This window comes from Gigantopelta aegis, chromosome 1, assembly GCF_016097555.1.
Source record: "Gigantopelta aegis isolate Gae_Host chromosome 1, Gae_host_genome, whole genome shotgun sequence".
Classification (NCBI taxonomy): domain Eukaryota; kingdom Metazoa; phylum Mollusca; class Gastropoda; order Neomphalida; family Peltospiridae; genus Gigantopelta; species Gigantopelta aegis.
In genome coordinates this window covers 45,015,805-45,042,162 of record NC_054699.1, presented here as the reverse complement: position 1 = coordinate 45,042,162, position 26,358 = coordinate 45,015,805, and the positions used below count along the sequence as shown (strand labels likewise).

The 26,358-nt window shown below is 36.1% G+C and overlaps 1 protein-coding gene across 1 annotated transcript; it reads right to left on the bottom strand.

Moving 5' to 3' along the window:
• Positions 1 to 948: 948 nt before the first annotated feature.
• LOC121383508 lies at positions 949 to 25,564 on the bottom strand. Its single transcript, XM_041513615.1, has 12 exons — positions 25,477 to 25,564; positions 23,627 to 23,816; positions 22,039 to 22,165; positions 19,641 to 19,780; positions 17,660 to 17,821; positions 14,700 to 14,725; positions 13,116 to 13,392; positions 11,108 to 11,231; positions 8,203 to 8,325; positions 3,491 to 3,700; positions 2,766 to 2,865; positions 949 to 1,403 (listed from the first exon to the last, which is right to left on the bottom strand). The coding sequence occupies exons 1-12, from the start codon at positions 25,562 to 25,564 to the stop codon at positions 1,348 to 1,350; spliced, it is 1,623 nt and encodes a 540-aa protein (XP_041369549.1). The 3' UTR covers positions 949 to 1,347.
• Between the last annotated feature and the right edge of the window lie 794 nt (positions 25,565 to 26,358).

Here is a 26,358-nt window from a genome sequence, read left to right as displayed (position 1 = left end):
AATTCTGGTAGGTCATTAAGGGTTGTTGGTAAATCACGCTTGCTTAGGTATAAATATTTCACGAATGCATTACTACAGAATTGTAAAACTTTAAAATTCAATTGTCTCAAAATATCAAACATGTGACATCTTAGGTTATTCCTGTGGACCCATCATATGTTTTCAATCAGTAGATTGACTCAAAATAGGAGCTACAATGTTCACAGTTTAAATAAATGTTTAAAAATAAAAAATTTAATTGTGTTTCTTTTTTGATTCAGTATAGTTGGTATACCTTAATTTGGTATAAAATGTCTTCTTTTCACCTACTACAAATACCCGATGACTAGAAACACTTTGCAAATGCCAAGATTTATAATTTCAGCAAAAAGGTATTTAAGTAATATGTTTAAGTTAATTTTTTTCACAAACACAGCCTTTTTTAAAGGCATACATGTATGCACACAAATATTTCTACCACTCAAAATGTTATAACTGTTCACCTAAATATATTTATTCTTCCAGCGTATCAAAACATACAGATCTTCACAAATCATAGTTAATATGCATAAACAAGGTGGGATATAATTTTGATTAGTATTTTTAAATCAGTACTTACTGCACTCCAAGTGAGCACCAAAGAGCTATATCGTAATCAGGCACGGATCCAGGATGTTTTAAAGGGGCATTCCCGAGTTTGCTGCACTGTAAAATGTTTCCGACTAATAAAATATTTCTACGATTAAACTTACATATTAACTATATTTTCTTGTTTAGAATATCAGTGTCTGTATATTCAATGTGTTTCTGGTAGTCTTAATATTTGTAAGACGCCCAAACTGGATTTCGTCTTCAAATAATTTTGTATGTACGAAAAAAATAGTTATTAGGAAATATATGAAATTTAAACTAGTACAAATATTAGAACGATCAGAAACACGTTTAATATACTAATATTTTATGCAGAAAAATATATCTGATATGCAATTACAGTCGTTAAAAAGTCTCTGTTAGTTGATAAAATCTTAAACATTGCAGGAAACTCAGGAATGTCTCTTTAATAGAGTGGGACCAAAATCTGTTGTTGTTTATAAAAATAGAATTTAAAAGGTGCTTGTCAGGTGAACAGGATAAGTTTGCATTTTTTGTGTATTGTATAATATATATTGTTTGACCAAAAATAGGGTGGGTGGGGCAGGACCCTTGGGCACCCGCCTGAATCCACGCCTGCTGATACTTAGTTTTGATTGTCTGTGTTCCTGCAGATCACTGCCGAAACACTGCTTCAGTTACATCAATGTAACAGTATAAAATATAATAACATGATAACAACCGATATGTTTGTAGAAGCAATATAACAATAACATTCTAAATATCCTTCCCTTGACAATTCTTCACATTAAACGTCATCGTCATAAGAAGACCTGAAAAATAAATATATTTTTACAGAATTATAATAAGTTACAGCTTAATGAAAAATAATTTAAAAAAAAGAAAGAAAGAAATATTTTATTTAACAATGCATTCAACACATTTTATTTACGGTTATACGGCGTCAGACATATGGTTAATGACCACACAGATATTGAAGGAGGAAACCTGCTGTCGCCACTTCATGGGCTACTCTTTTCAATTGGATACCGGCCTCGGTGGCGTCATGGTTAGACCATCGGTCTACAGGCTGGTAGGTACTGGGTTCGGTTCCCAGTCGAGGCATGGGATTTTTAATCCAGATACCAACTCCAAACCCTGATTGAGTGCTCCAGGTAGGTGTAAACCACTTAACTGGTTCAACAAAGGCCATGGTTTGTGCTATCCTGCCTGTGGGAAGCGCAAATAAAAGATCCCTTGCTGCCTGTCATAAAAGAGTAGCCTATGTGGCGACAGCGGGTTTCCTCTAAAAAACAGTGTCAGAATGACCATATGTTTGACGTCCAATAGCCGATGATAAGATAAAAAAATCAATGTGCTCTAGTGGTGTCGTTAAAAAAACAAAACTTTACTTTTACTTTTATTTCTATGTTTTGTATATGTGTCCCACATTATTAAAACAAAAACAAATATTAACATTCTAATATATTTATAAAACAGAACTGGAAAACAATTTAGTGTCGGCGAGACAGACTAACTGTCAAATAGTCCAGCAAGTTATGTGTCACACGCTATTAAAACAAGTCTTCCCTCCATTGCTCGCATTAATTTAGGGATGCGTTAATTTCAGGATCTACAGTATTTAACTTACAATTTGTCAGAAATGGAGCTAAACATTAATGTTGAGCTAACATCAACAAATCGACCGGCCTCAGTGGCGTCGTGGTTAGGCCATCGGTCTACAGGCTGGTAGGTATTGGGTTCGGATCCCAGTCGAGGCATGGGATTTTTAATCCAGATACCGACTCCAAACCCTGAGTGAGTGCTCCGCAAGGCTCAATGGGTAGGTGTAAACCACTTGCACCGACCAGTGATCCATAACTGGTTCAACAAAGGCCATGGTTTGTGCTATCCTGTCTGTGGGAAGCGCAAATACAAGATCCCTTGCTGCTAATCGGAAGAGTAGCCCATGTAGTGGTGACAGCGGGTTTCCTCTCAAAATCTGTGTGGTCCTTAACCATATGTCTGACGCCATATAACCGTAAATAAAATGTGTTGAGTGTATCCTTAAATAAAACATTTTTTTTTTTTTTTTCAACAAATCTAATGTAGCCTTATTAATGGCGCTTTGAGGACAGTACTGACAATGGCTTTCTTGTGAGACAATTAAGAGGTAAAAGTTTAACAATACTGACTTGCGAATGAGAATGCTGACACCATGAAGAACATGCCGTACCAGCCGATGACAGCTTTCAGCTGAGACGTGAGAATCGCACCTATTGGGTTCGTTATCACCTGGAAAACAAGAAAATCAGCCATTATTTTATAACAGAAATCTGGGGATTTGATTCACATAAAGCAAAATCATGCAATTAGATTCCTGTAACACCAAACTGTAAAAATCTCCAGAAAATAATTATATCAATATTTAAACATAGTCTGTTATTTCTTTTATGTTTATCAGGGTATGCAAAAAAAAAATCATCAGCAAACTGTCGTTCACACAATGCTTGCAGAATTTTTGTTGTTGTTCATACCCCGATGAATGTAAAAGAAATAAAAGACAATATTATAATTAAATTTGAAACATACTTACACAGATTTATTAATCATTGGATATGTCAAACATTTAGTAATTTTTGACATACAGTCTTAAACAGGAAACCCAGTACATTTTTCTATCGATAATAAGGGATTTTGTTATATTCACAAACAGGATGGTACATACCACAGCCTCTGATAAACCAGCTGCGGTGCATTGGCTGAAATGAGAAATAACCTGATGGGGCCACCAACAGGGATTGATCCCAGACTGACCAGGAATCAGATGAATGCTTTACCACTGGCCTACGTCCCGTCACCGACAAAATGATAAAAAGCAATGTCTGACCACCTCTAAACTGACCACCTCTAAACTGACCTGAGATGTAAACAGGAGTCCGTAGTTGACCGCGTAGTGAGTCTGTCCGAAGGAACGCGCCGTGGCGGTGGGCATCAGGGAGAAGCTGCCGGAGAACGTGAGGAACAAGAGACACACCCAGATGAAGAACATCGCCTTCCCTGCCACGCTGGTCAGACCAATCGTTAACATGAGCATGGTGAACACTGCACAGTTACACATCATGGCAACCTAATAGATAAACACAGCAGTTACACATCATGGCAACCTAGTAGATAAACACAGCACAGTTACACATCATGGCAACCTAGTAGATAAACACAGCACAGTTACACATCATGGCAACCTAGTAGATAAACAGCACAGTTACACATCATGGCAACCTAGTAGATAAACACAGCACAGTTACACATCATGGCAACCTAGTAGATAAACACAGCACAGTTACACATCATGGCAACCTAGTAGATAAACACAGCAGTTACACATCATGGCAACCTAGTAGATAAACACAGCACAGTTACACATCATGTCAACCTAGTAGATAAACAGCAGTTACACATCATGGCAACCTAGTAGATAAACACAGCATAGTTACACATCATGGTAACCTAGCAGATAAACACAGCACAGTTACACATCATGGCAACCTAGTAGATACACACAGCACAGTTACACATCATGGCAACCTAGTAGATAAACACAGCACAGTCACACATCATGGCAACCTAGTAGATAAACACACCGTTCTAGATCAATAATCTAATGGTGATGACATATATGTCGTAGCCGTTCATAACTGGTAGTGGTAGGTCAAATGACGTGTTACAAGATGTTGAGGGTGGGAGACTTGTTGTGTAATTGTTGAATTAAAAATGCTACGTGAATGTCAATGCCCCAACCAACACCATCAATTGAACTAATTGTAGGCCTACGTTTAACGAGTTATTTAAAAAAAATAATAATATGAGGGATCTGATTCAGTCAGTTGTGCACACCTGAGATGCCTGAGTCATTGGGTTCTAATTGAACCACCTCCTCAGAGCCAGTGGTTTTCTCCATCCCATCTGTCCTAATCATATTCGATATACATAATAATGAAATTCAAGATTAGTCGATTTCTACACGTTTAGCTGCACGTTCATCAAACCATCTGGCACTCAAAAGATATCTATAATTGTGTGTATCAAATTATATATCTGCATCAGTGTATGTCATAATTATAGTTCTATGGCACTGCTCGTGACATTTTAATAACTCCATTTGTGAAAGGGAAAAAAAAGTCAAAACTACACTAATGAACCAAACGACATAAAATTAGTTGGTTCATTTTTGCATTTTTTTTACTCGCCATAGCATTTTGATGAGTGTAATTTTTCACTCGCCTAAGCTTTTTGACAGTAAAGCACATACCACAGCCTTTGACAAGTTATGGTGCACTGGTTGGAACAAGAAAAAACCCTGTCAGGTGAATGGATCCACCAAGGTGGTTCGATCCTGTGACACAAGCACCTCAGGTGAGCGGTGAACTGGCTGAGATAAATCCCACCCCTAATTAGTATAGTGATGATACACTAGTAGAATTTACTTTGTCTAGTGATGATATTGTTATTCTATTTATTAACTCAGCTTTTTTTCTCTCTAAAAACATTTTATTTTCATTATCCATACATGTGTATGGTTACATGTGTTTATACAGAAACGAGGAAACAATTTTACTCTACTCTGAGTATTACTATAATTTTATATTTTATTCACAACCACAGATAATTTCTTGTGTTAAAAAATATATAGAATGGATTGTATTCAAATAGCATTTTATCCAGCAATCACTGTATACATTGGCAAGATATGATGACTAGATAAATCTGGATATTTTTGGTCACTGACCAAAAATATAGGTCACGTGATATAAGCCCAACTCGACTGAGTATTTCAGAGTAGATTTTCAATAAACATACTAGTTAAATCATTTGTTGAAATGCAGTAAATACAAATAACTTTATTTTTGCGATAGCAATAAAAAAACTTGTATATTTATTTATGAATTAGAGTTTAGAAACGCTTTTTTAATGTGACAGAATGTAGCTAGCGTCTTACAAATAATGACATCAAGATGCATGACGTCATACGGCAAACGCCTTGCTAGGTTGACAATACTCGATTTGTGTGCACAAAACTGGAATAAATAATGATTTTCCGAATATTACCGTAGGATTGCAGGATACAACAGACCTGTCAACCCTCCTGGATTCGGCAGGAGTCTCCTGGTATTTGATCAAATCTCCTGATAAACCTGTGCAGGAGACAATTTCTCCTGTTGAATGACATTTTTGTAGGCATAAAAAAAAAAAAAAATCCCCTTTTGCCAAAATAACATAAGGGAAGTGCCAGACTCTGGCCCAGAGTTGACAGCAATACACACAATGTTAAAATCACATGTCACAGCAAGACAAAGAAAAGACCAATTAGCTATATAAACATACTTGTGTCAGTTAATTTTGTATGTTTGTGCAGTAAAATGTTGGTAACAAATGTACACTTCAATAGATTTTTTTTTTACAATTAATAAATGATATAAAGTTATTCACGGAAATGGGTATAATTCCGGTATATTTCACACAATGTCCGTAATGAGGTTTTACTTGATTAATGGAAATACAATGTTTATTGCATCATTATAATGATTTTAAATAAGTAGCACACCACTGTTCCTCATTATAGTAAAAACTTAATATTAATTTATAAGATTTATATAAATTTGTCTTGGGTGCTTCAGTTTGGGTACACTAGTCACAAATGATGATGTAACGTAACCTGTAAGTGTAATGCCGTAAATGTACTAATTAAATTTTTTAATTTCTTGTTAATGTTCTTAACATTTTTGGATAAAAGAGATTTAAAAAAAAAAAAATTATTAAATCATAATAAGATTTAAACTTTAAAAAGAAATATATATACACATATTTTTATTTTTTAAATTATTTTTTTTTTTTTTTTTTTTTTAAAGCCAAGATCTAAGGTTAACAAGTGTATATGACATTATGTAGTGTTCATATAACTTATTGTAATAATGTTTACAACAACCTTGCGATTTTGGGTTAAATTGTGTGAAGTTAAAAAATCTCCTGTTTTTTGACAAAATCTCCTGCTTTTTCAACACACACCTCCTGCTTTCTCTTGACTAAAGGTTGACAGGTCTGATAAAAGAAATAACTGGTTACTGTCTTAAGATATCGGCTTTATCCTGCTCAGGTTGAATGGCGACTGCAGCTCAGCAGAGCCTTGCTGCAGTTGCCATTCAACCTGAGCAGGATAAAGCCGATATCTTAAGACAGTACCTAGTTATTTCCTATTTATTACAAATTTAATAATGAAAACCAAGAGACATAAACCCATAGGCCACTAATATTTTACCTCCCCCCCCCACCATAATCGTAATACCATGTAGACCTAGGCTGTAGTCCATTCAATTTGTTTGCTTTAAGCCACAAGCTTATCAGCACAACATATTTACACAGTATATATAAACACACAGGAGAATTAAATTATTATATACAATGAATCACATACTTTTCATCTAACATATTAAGTAACAATACATTAAAATATATAAACCAAAAGATATTAAATAAGTACATGCATGGAAGTAATACATTCAAAGTTATAACATATGCGTCTGAAAAGTAATAACTTTTATAATATTAGACAAGAGATGAGTGCCGTAACTTGTATGCCAAACAAATATATTTACCAATATTAATTAAATCTTTAGTGTTTTGTGTTTGCATCAGCTGTATATATTTAAAGACAGAAGGATTTTGTCTGTAGTATAACTTGATATATCGTTCTCTTAAGTTTTGGAATATTGGTCAAACTAGCATGAAGTGGTATTCATCTTCAACATCGTTATTACAATGGTGGCATTTTCTATTATTACGTTCAATATTATGGTATCTTCCTCTTTCAATTTCCAAGTCGAGGGATAATAATCTTAATTTTGTTATGTACTTTTTATAGTCGGCAGGTATGTGCTTATACACAAATAAAATTGAAGAGTAATATCCATAACAATATGTTTATATAATGTACATTTTGTTGATATCTGAATTTCATTTAGCAGATTCTGCTTAGCTTGGTCAAAAAACCGCTGATTCATTTTTATTAGAGTATAAATTACGTTAATGACATTCTGGTTTATCCAAAGATGACCAAATCCTAGTTCATTGAAACATTTTTTCACAAAACGTGCCCAGTTATTAGAACAAGATTTTAATGTGTTATTCAATATTACCAACTTTTTGTACGCTGTTTTCAAAATACAGTTTTCAGTAGTCAGTAGTTGTACCCAGTACTTAAGTATTCTGTACATTCTTTGATATTTCAGTTAGCTAAGCCAAATAAGCACACTGCACAATAAGAAGGAAATCATGAGATGGATGGGTGTAGGGTGGGTGGGGTGGGGGGGGGGGATATGTATCTGGCATAAAGAGCAGATTCTACTACTTAGTGGAAAAGTTGAATTTGGTGCAGCATGCAAAAACAATGCAAAAAAACAAAATGAAATAAAAACAATTAAATAATAGTGAAAACAAATATTTCTTCATAATATTTGGTGCCCTAGGCCTGGACTTGTCTGCCTGTCCACTAATAAATAAAGCTGTTAAACCACATAGATGAGTAGCTAAGTTGAGTAGTACAGACACAGGTATTATCAGTATTGAACCACCTACTTTAAATGACGTTTTATCTGCAAAATGCCCCCACATAATTCGACCAGCAGCATTGAAGACTGCAGCAAAGGCTCCAACCAAAGCAAGGAAGACATCGTCGTTAATAAATGTCTGTCCATAGGCCTGAAACAAGTCATAAATATTCATCAAACAAGAGTTGTTGTTTTAATAGACGACATCGTCGTTAATAAATGTCTGTCCATAGGCCTGAAACAAGTCATAAATATTCATCAAACAAGAGTTGTTGTTTTAATAGACGACATCGTCATTAATAAATGTCTATCCATAGGCCTGAAACAAGTCATAAATATTCATCAAACAAGAGTTGTTGTTTTAATAGACGACATCGTTGTTAATAAATGTCTGTCCATAGGCCTGCAACAAGTGGTGAAATATTCATCAAACAAGAGTTGTTGTTTAATAGATGACATCGTCATTAATAAATGTCTGTCCATAGGCCTGAAACAAGTCATAAATATTCATGAAACAAGAGTTGTTGTTTTAACAGAAGACATCGTAGTTAATAAATGTCTGTCTATAGGCCTGCAACAAGTCATAAATATTCATCAAACAAGAGTTGTTGTTTAATAGAAGACATTGTCGTTAATAAATGTCTGTCCATAGGCCTGCAACAAGTGGTGAAATATTCATCAAACAAGAGTTGTTGTTTAATAGATGACATCGTCATTAATAAATGTCTGTCCATCCACAGGCCTGAAACAAGTCATAAATATTCATCAAACAAGAGTTGTTGTTTTAATAGACGACATCATTGTTAATAAATGTGTCCATAGGTCTGCAACAAGTCATAAATATTCATCAAACAAGAGTTGTTGTTTTAATAGAAGACATCGTCGTTAATAAATGTCTGTCCATAGGCCTGCAACAAGTCATAAATATTCATCAAACAAGAGTTGTTGTTTTAATAGACGACATCGTAGTTAATAAATGTCTGTCTATAGGCCTGAAACAAGTCATAAATATTCATCAAACAAGAGTTGTTGTTTTAATAGACGACATCGTCGTTAATAAATGTCTGTCCATAGGCCTGCAACAAGTCATAAATATTCATCAAACAAGAGTATACAATAATATTGTTTAATTACATTTTTTATATGATCAAATGCATTGGACTTTGGTAATCATCAAACTTAAACACAAAGAAGCGACACTGGCTTCAATAATCAAAACAGAATCATTTACAAGTGAGATAATTTAATCATGAACTTGTTCAATAAAGTAACTACGATTTTTATATGTTCACTGTAACTAAAATACACTGAATATCACTTTAAATTTTATGGTTTCTATAGATCTATTTATTATCCATTAAAGGCTTTTGTAGGCGATATTGCTGGCACTATCATTTGCGACATCTCCTGCGATATTCTCCTAGGAGATATCGCTTCTTATAATCTTGATTGGTCAAATTTTAATCACAAGACATTATTTTGTTACGTCACTGTGTATGTTTCAGCACTAAACCTATCATTAGTGACGTCACGCCACTGTCGTTCTGCTAGTTAACGAGTCTACTGGTGCCAAATATAGTGACATTCAACCCACATTACTGATATTGTCTACAACTGTCGCAAATGAAAATAATGATAATGGATGATAAAAAGAATACACCCTTCGTGTTTTGTGATATCATAATTTATCAGCACTTGTTGATAAAAGTATAAAAATTCTCGACATGCCTCGGATTTCATACTTTTATCAACTCGTGCTAATAAATTATGATATCACCAGACACTCGGGGAGTATCCTGTATTTATTTCATTGCTATGTACATAATAAATGTAGTTACATGTACCTTGTATAATGATGATATAAATATGATATCACCAGACACTCGGGGAGTATCCTGTATTTATTTCATTGCTATGTACATAATAAATGTAGTTACATGTACCTTGTATAATGATGATATAAATATGATATCACCAGACACTCGGGGAGTATCCTGTATTTATTTCATTGCTATGTACATAATAAATGTAGTTACATGTACCTTGTATAATGATGATATAAATATGATATCACCAGACACTCGGGGAGTATCCTCTATTTATTTCATTGCTATGTACATAATAAATGTAGTTACATGTACCTTGTATAATGATGATATAAATATGATATCACCAGACACTCGGGGAGTATCCTGTATTTATTTCATTGCTATGTACATAATAAATGTAGTTACATGTACCTTGTATAATGATGATATAAATATGATATCACCAGACACTCGGGGAGTATCCTGTATTTATTTCATTGCTATGTACATAATAAATGTAGTTACATGTACCTTGTATAATGATGATATAAATATGATATCACCAGACACTCGGGGAGTATCCTGTATTTATTTCATTGCTATGTACATAATAAATGTAGTTACATGTACCTTGTATAATGATGATATAAATATGATATCACCAGACACTCGGGGAGTATCCTGTATTTATTTCATTGCTATGTACATAATAAATGTAGTTACATGTACCTTGTATAATGATGATATAAATATGATATCACCAGACACTCGGGGAGTATCCTGTATTTATTTCATTGCTATGTACATAATAAATGTAGTTACATGTACCTTGTATAATGATGATATAAATATGATATCACCAGACACTCGGGGAGTATCCTGTATTTATTTCATTGCTATGTACATAATAAATGTAGTTACATGTACCTTGTATAATGATGATATAAATATGATATCACCAGACACTCGGGGAGTATCCTGTATTTATTTCATTGCTATGTACATAATAAATGTAGTTACATGTACCTTGTATAATGATGATATAAATATGATATCACCAGACACTCGGGGAGTATCCTGTATTTATTTCATTGCTATGTACATAATAAATGTAGTTACATGTACCTTGTATAATGTTGATATAAATATGATCCCTTGTCCATTCAATAAAAATATCGTCCACAGTATATAGAAAGATTTCTCCTTTAATATTTGTGTTGGTCGTAACGTCATACTTTCATCTTTGGGTCTGAAAAAACACACAACATTATAACATACATGTAGCTTTAATTTGTTGTTTTTTTGCATAATAAATGTTTGTTAAAACAAAAAATATATATGCTATTAAAACTCAAAACGTATAATAAACTATTGTGTCAATTTATTTAGAATACAAAAGACTAATCATTCATTGAGAGTTTTCACATAAAAACATAAAGTTAATGGAGTTAACATAAAAACATAATGTTAATGGAATTAACATAAAAACATAATGTAATGGAGTTAACATAAAAACACAATGTAATGGAGTTAACATAAAAACACAATGTAATGGAGTTAACATAAAAACACAATGTAATGGAGTTAACATAAAAACACAATGTTAACAGAGTTAACATAAAAACACAATGTAATGGAGTTAACATAAAAACACAATGTAATGGAGTTAACATAAAAACACAATGTAATGGTGTTAACATAAAAACACAATGTTAACGGAGTTAACATAAAAACACAATGTTAACGGAGTTAACATAAAAACACAATGTTAACGGAGTTAACATAAAAACACAATGTAATGGAGTTAACATAAAAACACAATGTAATGGAGTTAACATAAAAACACAATGTAATGGAGTTAACATAAAAACATTCTATGCTTGTCATAGTAATCATAAACAAGTAATTCATGGGAATAAATAGAACATCTATCATAAACTAATTCAATGTTAAAATGTAGCTGTATATATAAAACAAAATAGAAAAACAGTAATTAATAAGTTTGTTTTGTTTAATGTCAAACATTTGGTAATTCTGACATATAGTCTACACACATTTTTCCATTAGCAGCAAGGGATCTTTTATATGCACCATCCCAGACAGGATAGCACATACCACAGCCTTTGATATACCAGTCATGGTGCACTGGCTAGAGCGAGAACAGTAATTAATGGGCTATTCAAAATATCAACATTTTCAATGGTGTACACCATATCTGAAATACTCTTTTATACTATTATTAAACTACTTGCAAAAATTTAATCTTCTGATTTTGATTCAGAATATTAAAATTACAGAAGGACAAAATTCTGTTTATTCCACATTGCGATGGTCAGACGAGGATGCAGGATTTCTGAAACGGGGTGTGTGTGTGTGTGTGTGTGTGTGTCCAAATGTGATGACTGATCTCTCCTTTTACACAGAACAGTTTATATAATCACATTTCCCATTAAAGGTTATGGTTGGTTTTAAAAAAAAGGGGGGGGGGGGTCCGGACCCCTGGACCCCCTCCTGGATCCGCTACTGCATGTGATACTTTTCATCTCCAACAATGTGAAATACATCTTTTGAGAGGTCATGACCTCCGATCAGCTGATCGACCGTGTCACACAGTATGACTTCACATATGAGATCAACATCCAAAAAGTGTACACATGGTTCTTTAAGTTCATATTTTGAAAATCAGCAAAATACTTACTGTCAGTTCTTATAATTGAAAAAAAGAAATGTTTTATTCAACGATGCACTCATCACATTTTATTTGCGGTTATATGGCATCAGACATATGGTTAAGGACCACACAGATAATGAGAGTGGAAACCCGCTGTTGCCACATCATGGGCTACTCTTTTAGATTAGCAGCAAGGGATCTTTTATATGCATCATCCCACAGACAGGATAGTACATACCACGTCCTTTGATATACAAGTTGTGGTACACTGGCTGGAACGAGAAACAGCCCAATGGGCCCACCGATGGAGATCGATCCTAGACCGACCGCGCATCGAGTGAGCGCTTTACCACTGGGCTACGTCCCACCCCATTCTTATAACTGATGCACGATATACAAAGAGTGCTCCAGTTTACTACCTCCCTCCCCCCCCAACCCCCACCCTATCTGGGGTGGTCTTACCTCTCTACAGAAAGGGATTTCGCCTCAACATCTTTCGACACCCCCTCCTGAGACTCAGTGTACCGCTCTTCATCGGAATTACACTCCTCGTCGCTTAGCAACGCTTTATTTTCACTCGATTTGGCTACATTTAATACATTCACAGGACTGTATGTACAAGTCACAGTCTGAAAAAAAAGAGAGAAAAGTTCCATGGAAATAAATGCCTCGCTTACCATAAAAAAAAATTGTGAACATCTATAGGTGTAGCTATAAACCAAGTTTGATTGACGTAGGTCTTACAGTTTGTGAAAAACTGGTCTAAGTGACAAACTTTAACGTTAAACTTTCATACAAAAGTTACCGTAGTCACAGCCACCACCATCGGAAAAGTAATAACTGTATCTCGCGTGTGAACATCTATAGGTGTAACTATAAACCAAGTTTGATTGACATAGGTCTTACAGTTTGTGACAAAGTGGTCTAAACTTTCATGCAAAAGTTGTCACCATCACCTGTAACTCGCCTCTTTACTTTATAAAGACGGAACCAAAAAAAAAGACAACCCAGGACTTTATTTTATTAAGAGCAGAATTTAGCTCAGTCGGTTGAGTGCTGACCTGAGGTGCTTGCATCACAGGATCGAACCACCTCGGTGGATCTATTCAACTGATTGGATTTTTTCTCAATGGACTGAGTTAAATCCCACCCCCATACTGATTTAATGAAACTATCCTGAGTTTGTTACAATAATTAAGATGTTGTTGACTAATAGAGATGTTTTAACAACTAATAGAGACTTTTTAATGACTTAAACACTGTTAAACATGATGAAACACTAGAGCATACACTGTTAAACATGCATACAATACCACAAGTAGTGATGAAACACTAGAGCATACACTGTTAAACATGTATACAATACCACAAGTATATGATGAAACACTAGAGCATACACTGTTAAACATCGAAACTACCACAAGTAGTGATGAAACACTAGAGCATACACTGTTAAACATGTATACAATACCACAAGTATATGATGAAACACTAGAGCATACACTGTTAAACATGCATACAATACCACAAGTATATGATGAAACACTAGAGCATACACTGTTAAACATGCATACAATACCACAAGTATATGATGAAACACTAGAGCATACACTGTTAAACATGCATACAATAGCACAAGTAGTGATGAAACACTAGAGCATACAATGTTAAACATGCAGACAATAGCACAAGTAGTGATGAAACACTAGAGCATACAATGTTAAACATGCAGACAATACCACAAGTAGTGATGAAACACTAGAGCATACATTGTTAAACATGCAGACAATACCACAAGTAGCGATGAAACACTAGAGCATACACTGTTAAACATGCAGACAATATCACAAGTAGTGATGAAACACTAGAGCATACACTGTTAACCATGCAGACAGATACAATGAAGATGAAAAAATCCCCAAAAGCGAGATTATAAAGTTTAAATCCAAATCTCCTGCAAAAATCCCATCACCCAAGAAAGCATGCGAGTAGTACCAGTCTGTTAACAAGCTTTAAAAAGAAGAAATTACTTTTCCACAACTATACTCCACAGTAATTTCTTGATTCTCTGTCTACAAAATTAAAATAAAGAAAAGCAATATCTGCAGACAGCCCAATACATACCAGAGCTCCAGATACACTAGAAGAGAAATTAAAGTAAACTATTTCATGTCTAATACTACATGGTCATTTCAACACTAGTAGTGTTTTCCATAGAAATCTGGCAAGGCATGGTAGACGAAACAATCTGGGGAATTTGTAATATTTTCAGGGCGTGTTTACTTAAAGACAAAACAATTAATTGAAAAAAAAAAAATGTATATAATGTGCTTGCTTGAATAAATAAGTGGCAAAACAGGCATATTTTATTTATTATTATAATAAAACATTATTTTCTGAGTGTTTTATAATTTTAAAGTAATTTTATGATTAATTATCAAAAAAGGCTTCTTTAAATTATGGGCAGCATGGTGCTGATAAGGCACAGTGGCGCTGGACTATTGAGGCATGGTGCCGCACCGTGATAAAACAAGCTAGGGAAAACACCAAACAGAGAGAGAGGAAGTCTACAGAAAGTTTACAAACTACAGGTATGGTTTTATGCACAGTTTGCTAATCAGTCTGTTGGGTGCATCAGTCATTTCATTCATTCATTCAACTTCTTTTCGTGCTTATATCCAATTAAGGTTCAAGCATGCTGACCTGGGCACATACCTCAGCTATCTGGGATGTCCGCCCAGGACAGTTGGTTAGTTATTAGTGGTTAGTGAGAGAGAAGATGGTGTAGTGGTCTTACACCTACCCATTGAGTCGTTAAAACTCGCTTTAGGTCAGAGCCGGTACCTGGCTAACACGACTGACATTGAGTCATTTGTTACATACACATGTACCTCACTGGGTGGAAACATGACTAACATTGAGTCATTTGTTACATACCTCACTGGGTGGAAACACGACTAAGATTGAGTCATTTGTTACATACCTCACTGGGTGGAAACACGACTAAGATTGAGTCATTTGTTACATACCTCACTGGGCGGAAACATGACTAAGATTGAGTCATTTGTTACATACCTCACTGGGTGGAAACATGACTAAGATTGAGTCATTTGTTACATACCGTATAACCGGAAATTTTCGTGGTTTGGGGTATAAAAACATTTCAAGGTTTCTTATTTTCGTTGTTTGCCAAATCTAAATTGAAAGTGATTTTATTTTCGAGTTTTAGCAAGTCTAGTTGCGAGAATACTTGCTATTGTTAATTAAAGTTTCACTTCGGCTGCCAGTTGTTCGATACTACCGACGTTTAAAGTTAAACAATAGAACAGTCACCTGTAGCCTAATTGGCCACTGTGATACCCGGTATGCTATTCGACAGACAACTGATCACAGTCTTTGATTTTGTGTAAAGCCAATTACGACGTATGTGTGAACAAAGCACTTAAGGACGCCATGAAGTCTAATTTTACCACATGGTATTCAAAGCGGGTTTTCCTGGCTATGAAACACGGTGAAGTTGTAACGGACATCAAGATCGAAATGCGTACTTTGGCGATAAAACCAATTCATGCAAGGTGGATTATGAAAGTTATGGCAGAATTAAAAATACGCCAGGAAACGTTGAAATCTGCATTCATCCACTCCAGAATCTCTGATGCAGTGTGGGCGGACATTGACAAAAACAATATACGAAATTTAAAAATATTTCATTATATTCTACAAACAGTGAGATTCACGCAATAACTTTTTACAAATTCTAACTTGTTGTTTTGACTATACTATTCTCTTGTCGTATCCGGTGGACTGCGCATGGCAGGAAATAAAATGTTCCGGTAAATTGTCAGTGTGTTATGGTTTTCACAATAAATATTTTAGTTAGAATTTGTTGATTTTTTCAAATATTTTCAAGGATTTATATTTTCAATGCCGACTACTTACCCTCGAAACCCACGAAAATAAAAATCCTTGAAAATTTCCGGTTATACGGTACCTCACTGGGTGGAAACACGACTAACATTGAGTCATTTGTTATGTGCCTCACTGGGTGGAAACACGACTAACATTGAGTCATTTGTTATATACCTCACTGGGTGGAAACACGACTAACATTGAGTCATTTGTTTCATACCTCACTGGGTGGAAACACGACTAAAATTGAACCATTTGTTATATACCTCACTGGGTGGAAACACGACTAACATTGAGTCATTTGTTATATACCTCACTGGGTGGAAACACGACTAACATTGAGTCATTTGTTATATACCTCACTGGGTGGAAACACGACTAACACTGAGTCATTTGTTATATACCTCACTGGGTGGAAACACGACTAACATTGAGTCATTTGTTTCATACCTCACTGGGTGGAAACATGACTAAAATTGAACCATTTGTTATATACCTCACTGGGTGGAAACACGATTAACATTGAGTCATTTGTTATATACTTCACTGGGTGGAAAAAAACTAACATTGAGTCATTTGTTATATACCTCACTGGGTGGAAACATGACTAACACAGAGTCATTTGTTATATATCTCACTGGGTGGAAACATGACTAACATTGAGTCATTTGTTATATATCTCACTGGGTGGAAACATGACTAACATTGAGTCATTTGTTATATACCTCACTGGGTGGAAACACGACTAACACTGAGTCATTTGTTATATACCTCACTGGGTGGAAACATGACTAACATTGAGTGATTTGTTATATACCTCACTGGGTGGAAACACGACTAACATTGAGTCATTTGTTTCATACCTCACTGGGTGGAAACATGACTAAAATTGAACCATTTGTTATGTACCTCACTGGGTGGAAACACGATTAACATTGAGTCATTTGTTATATACTTCACTGGGTGGAAAAAAACTAACATTGAGTCATTTGTTATATACCTCACTGGGTGGAAACATGACTAACACAGAGTCATTTGTTATATATCTCACTGGGTGGAAACATGACTAACATTGAGTCATTTGTTATATACCTCACTGGGTGGAAACACAACTAACATTGAGCCATTTGTTAAATACCTCACTGGGTGGAAACACGACTAACATTGAGCCAATCAGCTGCATTGCTGCATAGCAACCTCCCATCACCAGAAACATGTATGGAACGTTGTCAAGGACGCCATCCTTCTTGGTGAAATATCTGTACAGGATAACAAAACAAATAATAACAGGATTATGATTAGTTGATACATATGTCACAGTAGACAAATTTCGAAAACATACTGTAATTTCACAAAATATTATTAAAACTAAAACATTGAAACAATATTAATTGTCAGAGCTTCAATGCCAGCTTGTTGATAACAAAAACATAGGACATTACTAACCTCAGTTGCAAAAAATATACACACTTGGAGAAATGTTTTAAAATTCTTTTTGCCAAAACTAATAGAGAAGTTTTATCCATCGATGTCATTCAAGGAAATAACCTTTGAAATAACTGAGCACTGTACGACCTATTGTCAAGACTGATTAAAGAAATAGTAAAGTTAATTAGTCTAAGCTAAAATCCATAAATAATAACTTTTCTTACACACCCGTTGGTGAGAACACCATGCGTTATTTTTGGTGACACATAGTTGTTAACACATGTACGTGTGCTAACAATTTCAAGACATATGACTGGCTGCTCCTAGGTGATGACCAGGTCACCAATGCCATACCTCCAATGAAAAACTACACGATGGAACTTGATTAGACTGTGATATATAGTTAACCTGACATTCATGTGCCTGTGACGCGTAAGTAAGCTACAGGTGCAATGGCAGTAAATAACTTTTAGCGGAAAAAGATGTTAAAATGTACTTAAAACCTGGTTTTTGAGGATATGTAAGAAATTTGTGTACTTTAGATACCATTTATCTCACAACTCGTTTAAAAATGTATCATACTTGCTTTTGCTCGTTAGATACATTTTAAAACAACTTGTGAGATAAATGGTATCTTAACGGCCACTCATGTATTATTCTACATCTTCAGCTCTATGCAAGAGAGATATGTCAAATATTAGGACCATTGAGGTTAACATGAGAGACATATCTCAAATATTTTGTTTATGTGAGAGAGATTTCTCAAATATTAGGGTGTGCTTTGTTTCAAAGTCCTTGAGATATTTTACATTATGGAGTATCATTATGGAGAATCATGAATAAAACATATGCATTAAAAAAAACCCAATAACAATCCTAACATATCATAGTGCGACATCCAACAACCAATTTATAGTCAATCCATTCCTCCCTCCCTCCACCCACTCATTACTGAATTACACACCCATTACCCACCCACCCATCAATCCACCCATTCATACACCCACCCATTCATACACCCACCCACCAATCCATCCACCCATCTACCCACCCACCCATCAATCCAATCCATCCACCCACCCATCCATCCATCCACCCACCCATCCATCCACCCCACCATCAATCCATCCACCCCATCCATCTACCCACCCATCAATCAATCCATCCATCCACCCATCAATCAATCCATCCACCCATCCATCTACCCACCCACCCATCAATCAATCCATCCACCCCACCCATCCATCCACCCACCCACCCCAATCAATCCATCCATCCACTCACCCATCCACCCATCAATCAATCCATCCACCCACCTATCAATCAATCCATCCACCCACCCACCCGCCCATCAATCAATCCATCCACCCCACCCACCCATCAATCCATCCATCCATCCCACCCATCCATCCACCCTAAACCCACCCACTCATTACATGTACATGAAAAATGTATACAGTTGAATCATGTTGGATTGAACCCTGTCGGAGCTCGAGAAAGTGTTTAACCCATCGGCTAGTTCGACCTAACCATTCGGTCGGTAACATGTAAGAGTAATTCAGGACTTTGTTTCTGGTTCGAGTGTTGCACTGTATTCGACCCTTCCGCGTTCAACTCAGTGAGATTCGACTCTTTATATCAAATACTTACTTGACACCATCAACTTCGTGTTGAGGTGATTTATTCTCCGGGTTGATGAACGCGGTCTGAATTTGATCAAAGATGAACGATCCACCCCCGAAACCCGCGACCACAAAACCACTGACCAAGCCTTTCTTCTCAGGCATCCACTGAAAACAGACAAAATACAACACACAAAAGTCACACAAAGCTGGTATAATTCTCGTACTGACATAGCCCAGTGGCAAAGAGCTTGTCTGATGTACGGTCAGTCTAGGATCAATCCCTGTCAGTGGGCACATTGGGCTATTTCTCTTTCCAGCTATTGAATCACTACTGATATATCAAAGGCCATGGTATGTGCTATCCTGTCTGTGGGATGGTGATATAAAACATCCCTTGCTACTATTGGAAAAATGTAGCGAGTTTCCTCGCTAAAACTATGTAAAAATTACCAAAAGTTTGACATCCAATTAGCTGATAATTAATCAATCAATGTACTCTAGTGGTGTTGTTAAAGTTTAATTCCCATGCATTTTTGTTCTCATTTACAGAAATATAGACTGTTTGAGTTGATGTTTTTAGTTTTCAGCAATACAATAAAATAAAACTGGTCTAGTACATTGTATGCATGTATGTATGTAAGCAGACCAAAATCAGTGTATTTTACTGGTATTATAATGCTATCAGTGCCAGCTACCTTAAAGTTTTTGATAGGTTAACTTCCTCTTTGTTTTTTTTTTGTTTTTTTATTTCATTCCGTTCCATTCCATTCCTTTATTTTTCTTTTCTTTTTCTTTTTTTTTTGAGGGGGGGAGGGAGGGATTCTAGGAGTGGGTTAGGGGAGAATGTGCCTACATGATAATGTACAGTTTACAATAGTGCTGCAACGATAAACCGGTATACCGCGATAATTGATCAGCTCGATACGAACCGCGGTACAGTTTTGCGTATCGCGATTTTTATACGCTATTTTTTTTCCTTGTATTTTATTTGACTTGAAATAGGCAAATAAACAAACAAAAACCACATCATTTTATTAATTGGTGGTGACAGGAAGTGTAACTATCACGTTAAGCGTAGTCGGCTTACTTGTTGGCATATGAAGTGATAGGTCGGTTATACTTGGTTCTGACTTCTAAACAAAACATGTTTAATGTCCATTGAAAATAACCAGTTAACGATAATTACAAATAAATGTTTTGTTACTTACACATTATCATTCACTGTCCATTTACGTTGGAATACGGCTACGGCTATCATCTTCAAAGAAATAAACCAACAAGTGAGAATCACACTTCGCTGTTTTTCACTGAACTCGGAATACTTCAGCCGATCGTTCAAAATACCTCGGCTAATAACCTCGGCTCTGGTTTGGTCGATCTGCCGAAACATAGCGACTCAATACGTACATTTCCGTGTTAAGCGAGCAGCAACGGAAAAGCCCGATAGTAAGGATTTCCGAATGTGACAATTTATAAATAGTTTGACACCGTCACACCGGTGTTCTAGTAGACAAGTATTGTGTTAAAAAATAAAAAATATGGCCTAAAACATTTAGCCTGACAGCTGAAACTAATAAAAATCATTAAAAAGTTATGCCTTCTGTTTTCATTAAAAAAAAGACCCAACCCATAAATATTAAATTTAAATAATATCAACTATATTGCAATACATATTGCAATACGGTTTCTTATATCGCAATATATCGCAATACGGTTTTGACCGTATCGTTGCACCCCTAGTTTACAAGCATAAAAATAAGGGGCGATAACTCATACTGACTACAATTAATGTACATTTAAAGGGACTGTCCTAATTTGGCAGCCATTGTAAGATATTTTCAAAATTATAGGAAACTAAAATCTTGTTTGGGTTACTAGTCAACAAACATTAGGATGACCACAAATACCTTGCTTATGCTGATACTGATATTTCTAAACAGGAAAATATCTTTAATATGTAATTTTAGTCATCAAAAAAGATCTGTTGGTCAGAAAGATGTTACAATGGCAGAAAACTCTGGTTAGTCCCATTAATTGCATGGGAAATTATAAAGAGAAAAATAAGTGGGGATAACTCAAACACACTTCAACTACATTTGGTGGATGGGAAATTATAAACAAAAACATAAGCAGGGTTTCTGCCAGAGAGTAAAATGGGTATGGTACAAGACCAAATTTTTATTACACATTTTTTTTTTTTTAAGTTGACCTTTTGACAAAATTAATTACTCTTATCATTATACTGTATGATTTTCTTAACCCGAACCCTAAAACTAAACCATTTTCTTTCTGGGAGAGGCCCCCCATACCACCTGTTGACTGCAGTTGTATTCAGCAAACACATTGTAAATATTAAATTTCATAGCACCATACCCAAAAATTTCTTTCTGGCAGAAACACTGGAAAGGGGGATAAAAACTCACCCTCATTGCACAAGCTATGGGAATGGCATAAGCAATGCCAACACCAAAACCAAACATCAAGCCATAGGTAATGACGACAACGGCAAACGACAGCTTTATTGTGAAATACGTTAGTAAAACACCCAGACTAGGAAAAAGAAAAACAGTCGTAAATACAACAAAACAGCGTGAACATAAAATACTATAATTTAAAATAAAAACATTCCTCACTTTGCAGATTTCTGATTTAAAACAAATACTAACGATCTCAATTGGAACACTACTATTCTTTCAAATGTCCTGTTTTATACAAAAGGACCTTTTAACAAGAATTCTATAGAATGTTTTAGTCCTAGCAGGTGAAACAGAAATTGACCAGGTAAAACCACACCCCAAAATACTGATCATTTTTCAAGAGGCCGATGCTATTTAATTTGTAATTCTGATTATTTTAATTCCATAATGCTTTAAAACACATCTCAGAGCTCCCAATTTTCCACCACATCCAGGCTTTTATCACCTATGTTTCTAGACTCCGGTAATGGGCACCATTCCCCACCATTCTACAGAGGTCATGTCGTTTTTTATTCCCAATTTTGGAGTAAACAATTCCCAACCTGAATGTAAATCTCATTCACTTGATGAACCTTCCTTCCCCAGTAATGTTTTGTAATGCACAATAGATATATTTATTTCAATAGATAAAAGTACATGTATAGCTTTACTTTTTTAATTCTAACTTAGCTTAATAAGATGTCTTTGAAATGAAACTGAAAATTTCCAGTTTTTGGTAAAACGATACTAAAATTCCCAATGTCAAAGCCATGGGCAGAGACAGATCGGGGGGGGGGGGGGGGGGGGGGGGGGGGCACCCTAAAATTTGCGATAGTTATAGTTTTATTATATATTAATTTTCATTTTTTTACGATCCCCCTCCAAAACTCCCCCAGAGTTCCCTTGGCATTCCACCTCATGTCATTGGGCCCTCCCCCCCCCCCCATATGGATTTTCTGGATCTGCCACTGATGGGTGTCAAGTCAAATTTTAGAAATAAAACCCTGACATCCTCCTGTGCTGGCTTATTTCCAGCAGGACATATTTGTTTTTTAGCAGGACATATCTATTTTGGCCTGCTATTTAAAAAAAAACCCACCCCAAAAAACTCCAAAACAGCTGGCCATATTTCACTTCCAATTTCAAGTCCTGCATCACCTCCAGAAACAAAAACAGAGAAGACATGTTACAGAATTATCTCCTCTTGCATTTACCTCATGAATGGGGGCGGGATGTAGCCCAGTGGTAAAGCACCCACCAGATGCATGGTCGATGTGGGGTCGATCCCCATCGGTGGGCCCATTGGGCTATTTCTCGTTCCAGCCAGTCCACCGCGACTGGTATATCAAAGGCTGTGGTATGTGTTACCCTGTCTGTGGGATGGTGCAAATAAAAGATCTCTTGCTGCTAATCAAAAAGAATAGCCCATGAAGTGGTGACAGCATGTTTCCTCTCTCCACATCTGTGTGGTCCTTAACCATATGTCCGACGCCATATAACAATAAATAAAAATGTGTTGAGTGTGTCGTTAAAGAAAACATTTCCTTCCTTTTACCTCATGAATAAACTGCCTAACAGAGTTGTGAGTCGCGGACCAATCTTCTGACACAGCAAGCCACCAAGAAACATAGACAGACCCTGGCCCATGCCCGACATAGCAAAAATCCAGATGCTAGTTGCATAGGTCAGGTCTGCGGGCGAGCTGTATTCCCGTATGTATGACGTCACATAGGGTGTCATGTTGCCTGCAAATACACAAACACCTTAAGTCTAAACCATCCTGTACCAAACGTACTGCCATCGGAGTAATAATAATTAATTGTGATCTATACCATGAGGCCTCGATAATTCAGGCTTCAATATTCAGGGAGCTAAAAAAATTATCAATGTAAAGGTATTTAACATCAAATATTGGATTGTTGTTGTATTAGAGTAGGAATCTTTCACTACTGTTTGGTAGACAGCGATTGCGCAGAATTTATATAGATTGGTCTCTGATGGTAAGAGAGCGATGATAACTGTCCAAATGTCTGTCTATAGTCCATTCCATCCTCTCTGGCTAAATGAGTGTACCAGAAATGCAATAATAGGAAGCGGGGCAGGAGGGGGGGGGGGGAGAGACAAGGGAGGCATGTGCCCCCCACTTTGTAGCTGCAGGGATGGTTTTTATAGAATCCATGACGTTTTGCCCCCAACTGTTTGCCTCAAACTATTTGTCAGTTTGCCTCAAACTTTTAATCAGTTCGCCCCCAACTCCCAATTATTTGTTACTTTTAAACAATTATTGTATTGTTTCTTTAGAGGCATGTTAAAGTGTGTGTGTGTGTGTCTGTGTGTGAGTGTGTGTGTGTGTCTGTGTGTGTGTGTCTGTGTGTGTGTGTGTCTGTGTGTGTGTGTCTGTGTGTGTGTCTCTGTGTGTGTGTGTCTGTGTGTGTGTGAGTGTGTGTGTTTCTTTTCTTAGAGGGGAGGGATTATTAGTCTTTCCACAATTTGGACAGATCATGAGTCACATATAATCACCAGTATAATCATATAATCGCCAGTTTAATTAATATATAAGTGTTTCATAAAATAGGGTAGGGTTGCACTAGAGGAAGCTCGGCACACACAGATGGGTCCAGACCACACATTCACAGTGACACAGTGGTGTCTTTGTGGGGGCAAACTGGTTATGCACGTGGGGGCAAACTGACATCCTATTTGGGGGCGAACTGACTGGGGTCAAACTGACAGGGGCGAACTGGCTTAGGGGCGAAACATCTGGTACCCATTTTTATATATTTATACATGTATTTATATATGTGTGACAGCAGGATTTCTAGAATCTTTTTAAAATCCACTAGCCATGGTATTTACTTTAAGTTAATACAATTTTACTAAATAATAGTAATAATCAGATAGGTTACCTAAAGAGGGATATAGAGCTTAAAAACACTAACATTGGGGATTGGGGTGGGGTCAGGATATTCATATTTACAAAATAGACTTAACTGAAACATTTCACAAATTGTTTTTCACTAGCCATCTGGCATGACAATAGTAGTTATTTACTAGCCCAACAATGAATATCACTAGCCATGGGAGTGGGGCTGCCATAATCTAGAAGCCCTGGTGACAATGTGCCCCCCCCCCCCCCCCAACCACACACGCTTTTTGTCTCCTTCCTATTCCCATGCTATAATTCAGTTCCAAATAACCATGATCCGGTGTATATCTTCTGGTGTCATGTGCCGTATTATATGATAACCTAATCTTATTAACCAACTGTCAACATATGTTTATAATCCGTTTCTCGTGACTCGATAATATTTTTGGTTAATTTTGATAAAGTAAATAAAATATAAAGTAACAGTTCAAGGAAATCTGATGAACGTATAATAATGATTACAGCTGTTCATAACAAACCAAATGTATAGACTGTGCCCAGCGACAAATGCACCAAAACACCACCGAAGATCACCAAACATCCTCGAAATCTTCGACTCAACTCCATACCGGTTTATTCTGTATCTGTAACTTCTCACATTTTGACGACGATCCACCTTCCTACTGAATTTCCTCCGTTATAAGAAGAAGAAGGAGAGAAGGAAATGTTTTATTTAACGACGCACTCAGCACATTTTATTTTCGGTTATATGGCGTCGGACATATGGTTAAGGACCACATAGGTATTGAGAGAGGAAACCCGCTGTCGCCACTTCATGGGCTACTCTTTTTCGATCAGTAGCAAGGGATCTTTTATATGAACCATCCCACAGACGGGATAGTATATACCACGGCCTTTGATATACCAGTCGTGGAGCACCGGCTGGAACGGGAAATAGCCCAATGGGCTCACCGACGGGAATCGATCTTAGATCGATCGCATATTAGGCGAGAGCTGTACTACTGAGCTACGTCCCGCCCCCTCCGTTATAACAATACATACATACATACATACATACATACATACATACATACATACATACATACATACGTGCATGCATGTATACATACATACATAGACACACACACACATATATTATCCACTGATGGTTCAAGCAAACTGTCCTGGGAACACACCTCAGCCATCTGAGCTTGTCTAGGAAAGTAAGTTAGTGGTTGGTTGTTTGCGGTGTAGTTGCCTTGAATGTAATAATTCATGCATGACTAGTGAATGAATAATTCATGAGCAGTGAATTAATAATTACAGATTTAAATTATAATTAAGAAATGAATAATTCCTCATAAGCGCGGGTTAAATAATTTTCAAATGGTGAATCATTAATTCATGAATATTAAATTAGG

Coding starts and splice junctions, on each gene's coding strand:
- LOC121383508 (XM_041513615.1), bottom strand. CDS start 25,564: ATGGAGTTGAGTCGAAGATTTCGAGGATGTTTGGTGATCTTCGGTGGT. Junction 13,393..14,699: donor AATCAAGAAATTACTGTGGA/GTATAGTTGTGG, acceptor ACAAACTGTAAG/ACCTACGTCAATCAAACTTG. Junction 2,866..3,490: donor GACTCCTGTTTACATCTCAG/GTCAGTTTAGAG, acceptor CTTGTTTTCCAG/GTGATAACGAACCCAATAGG.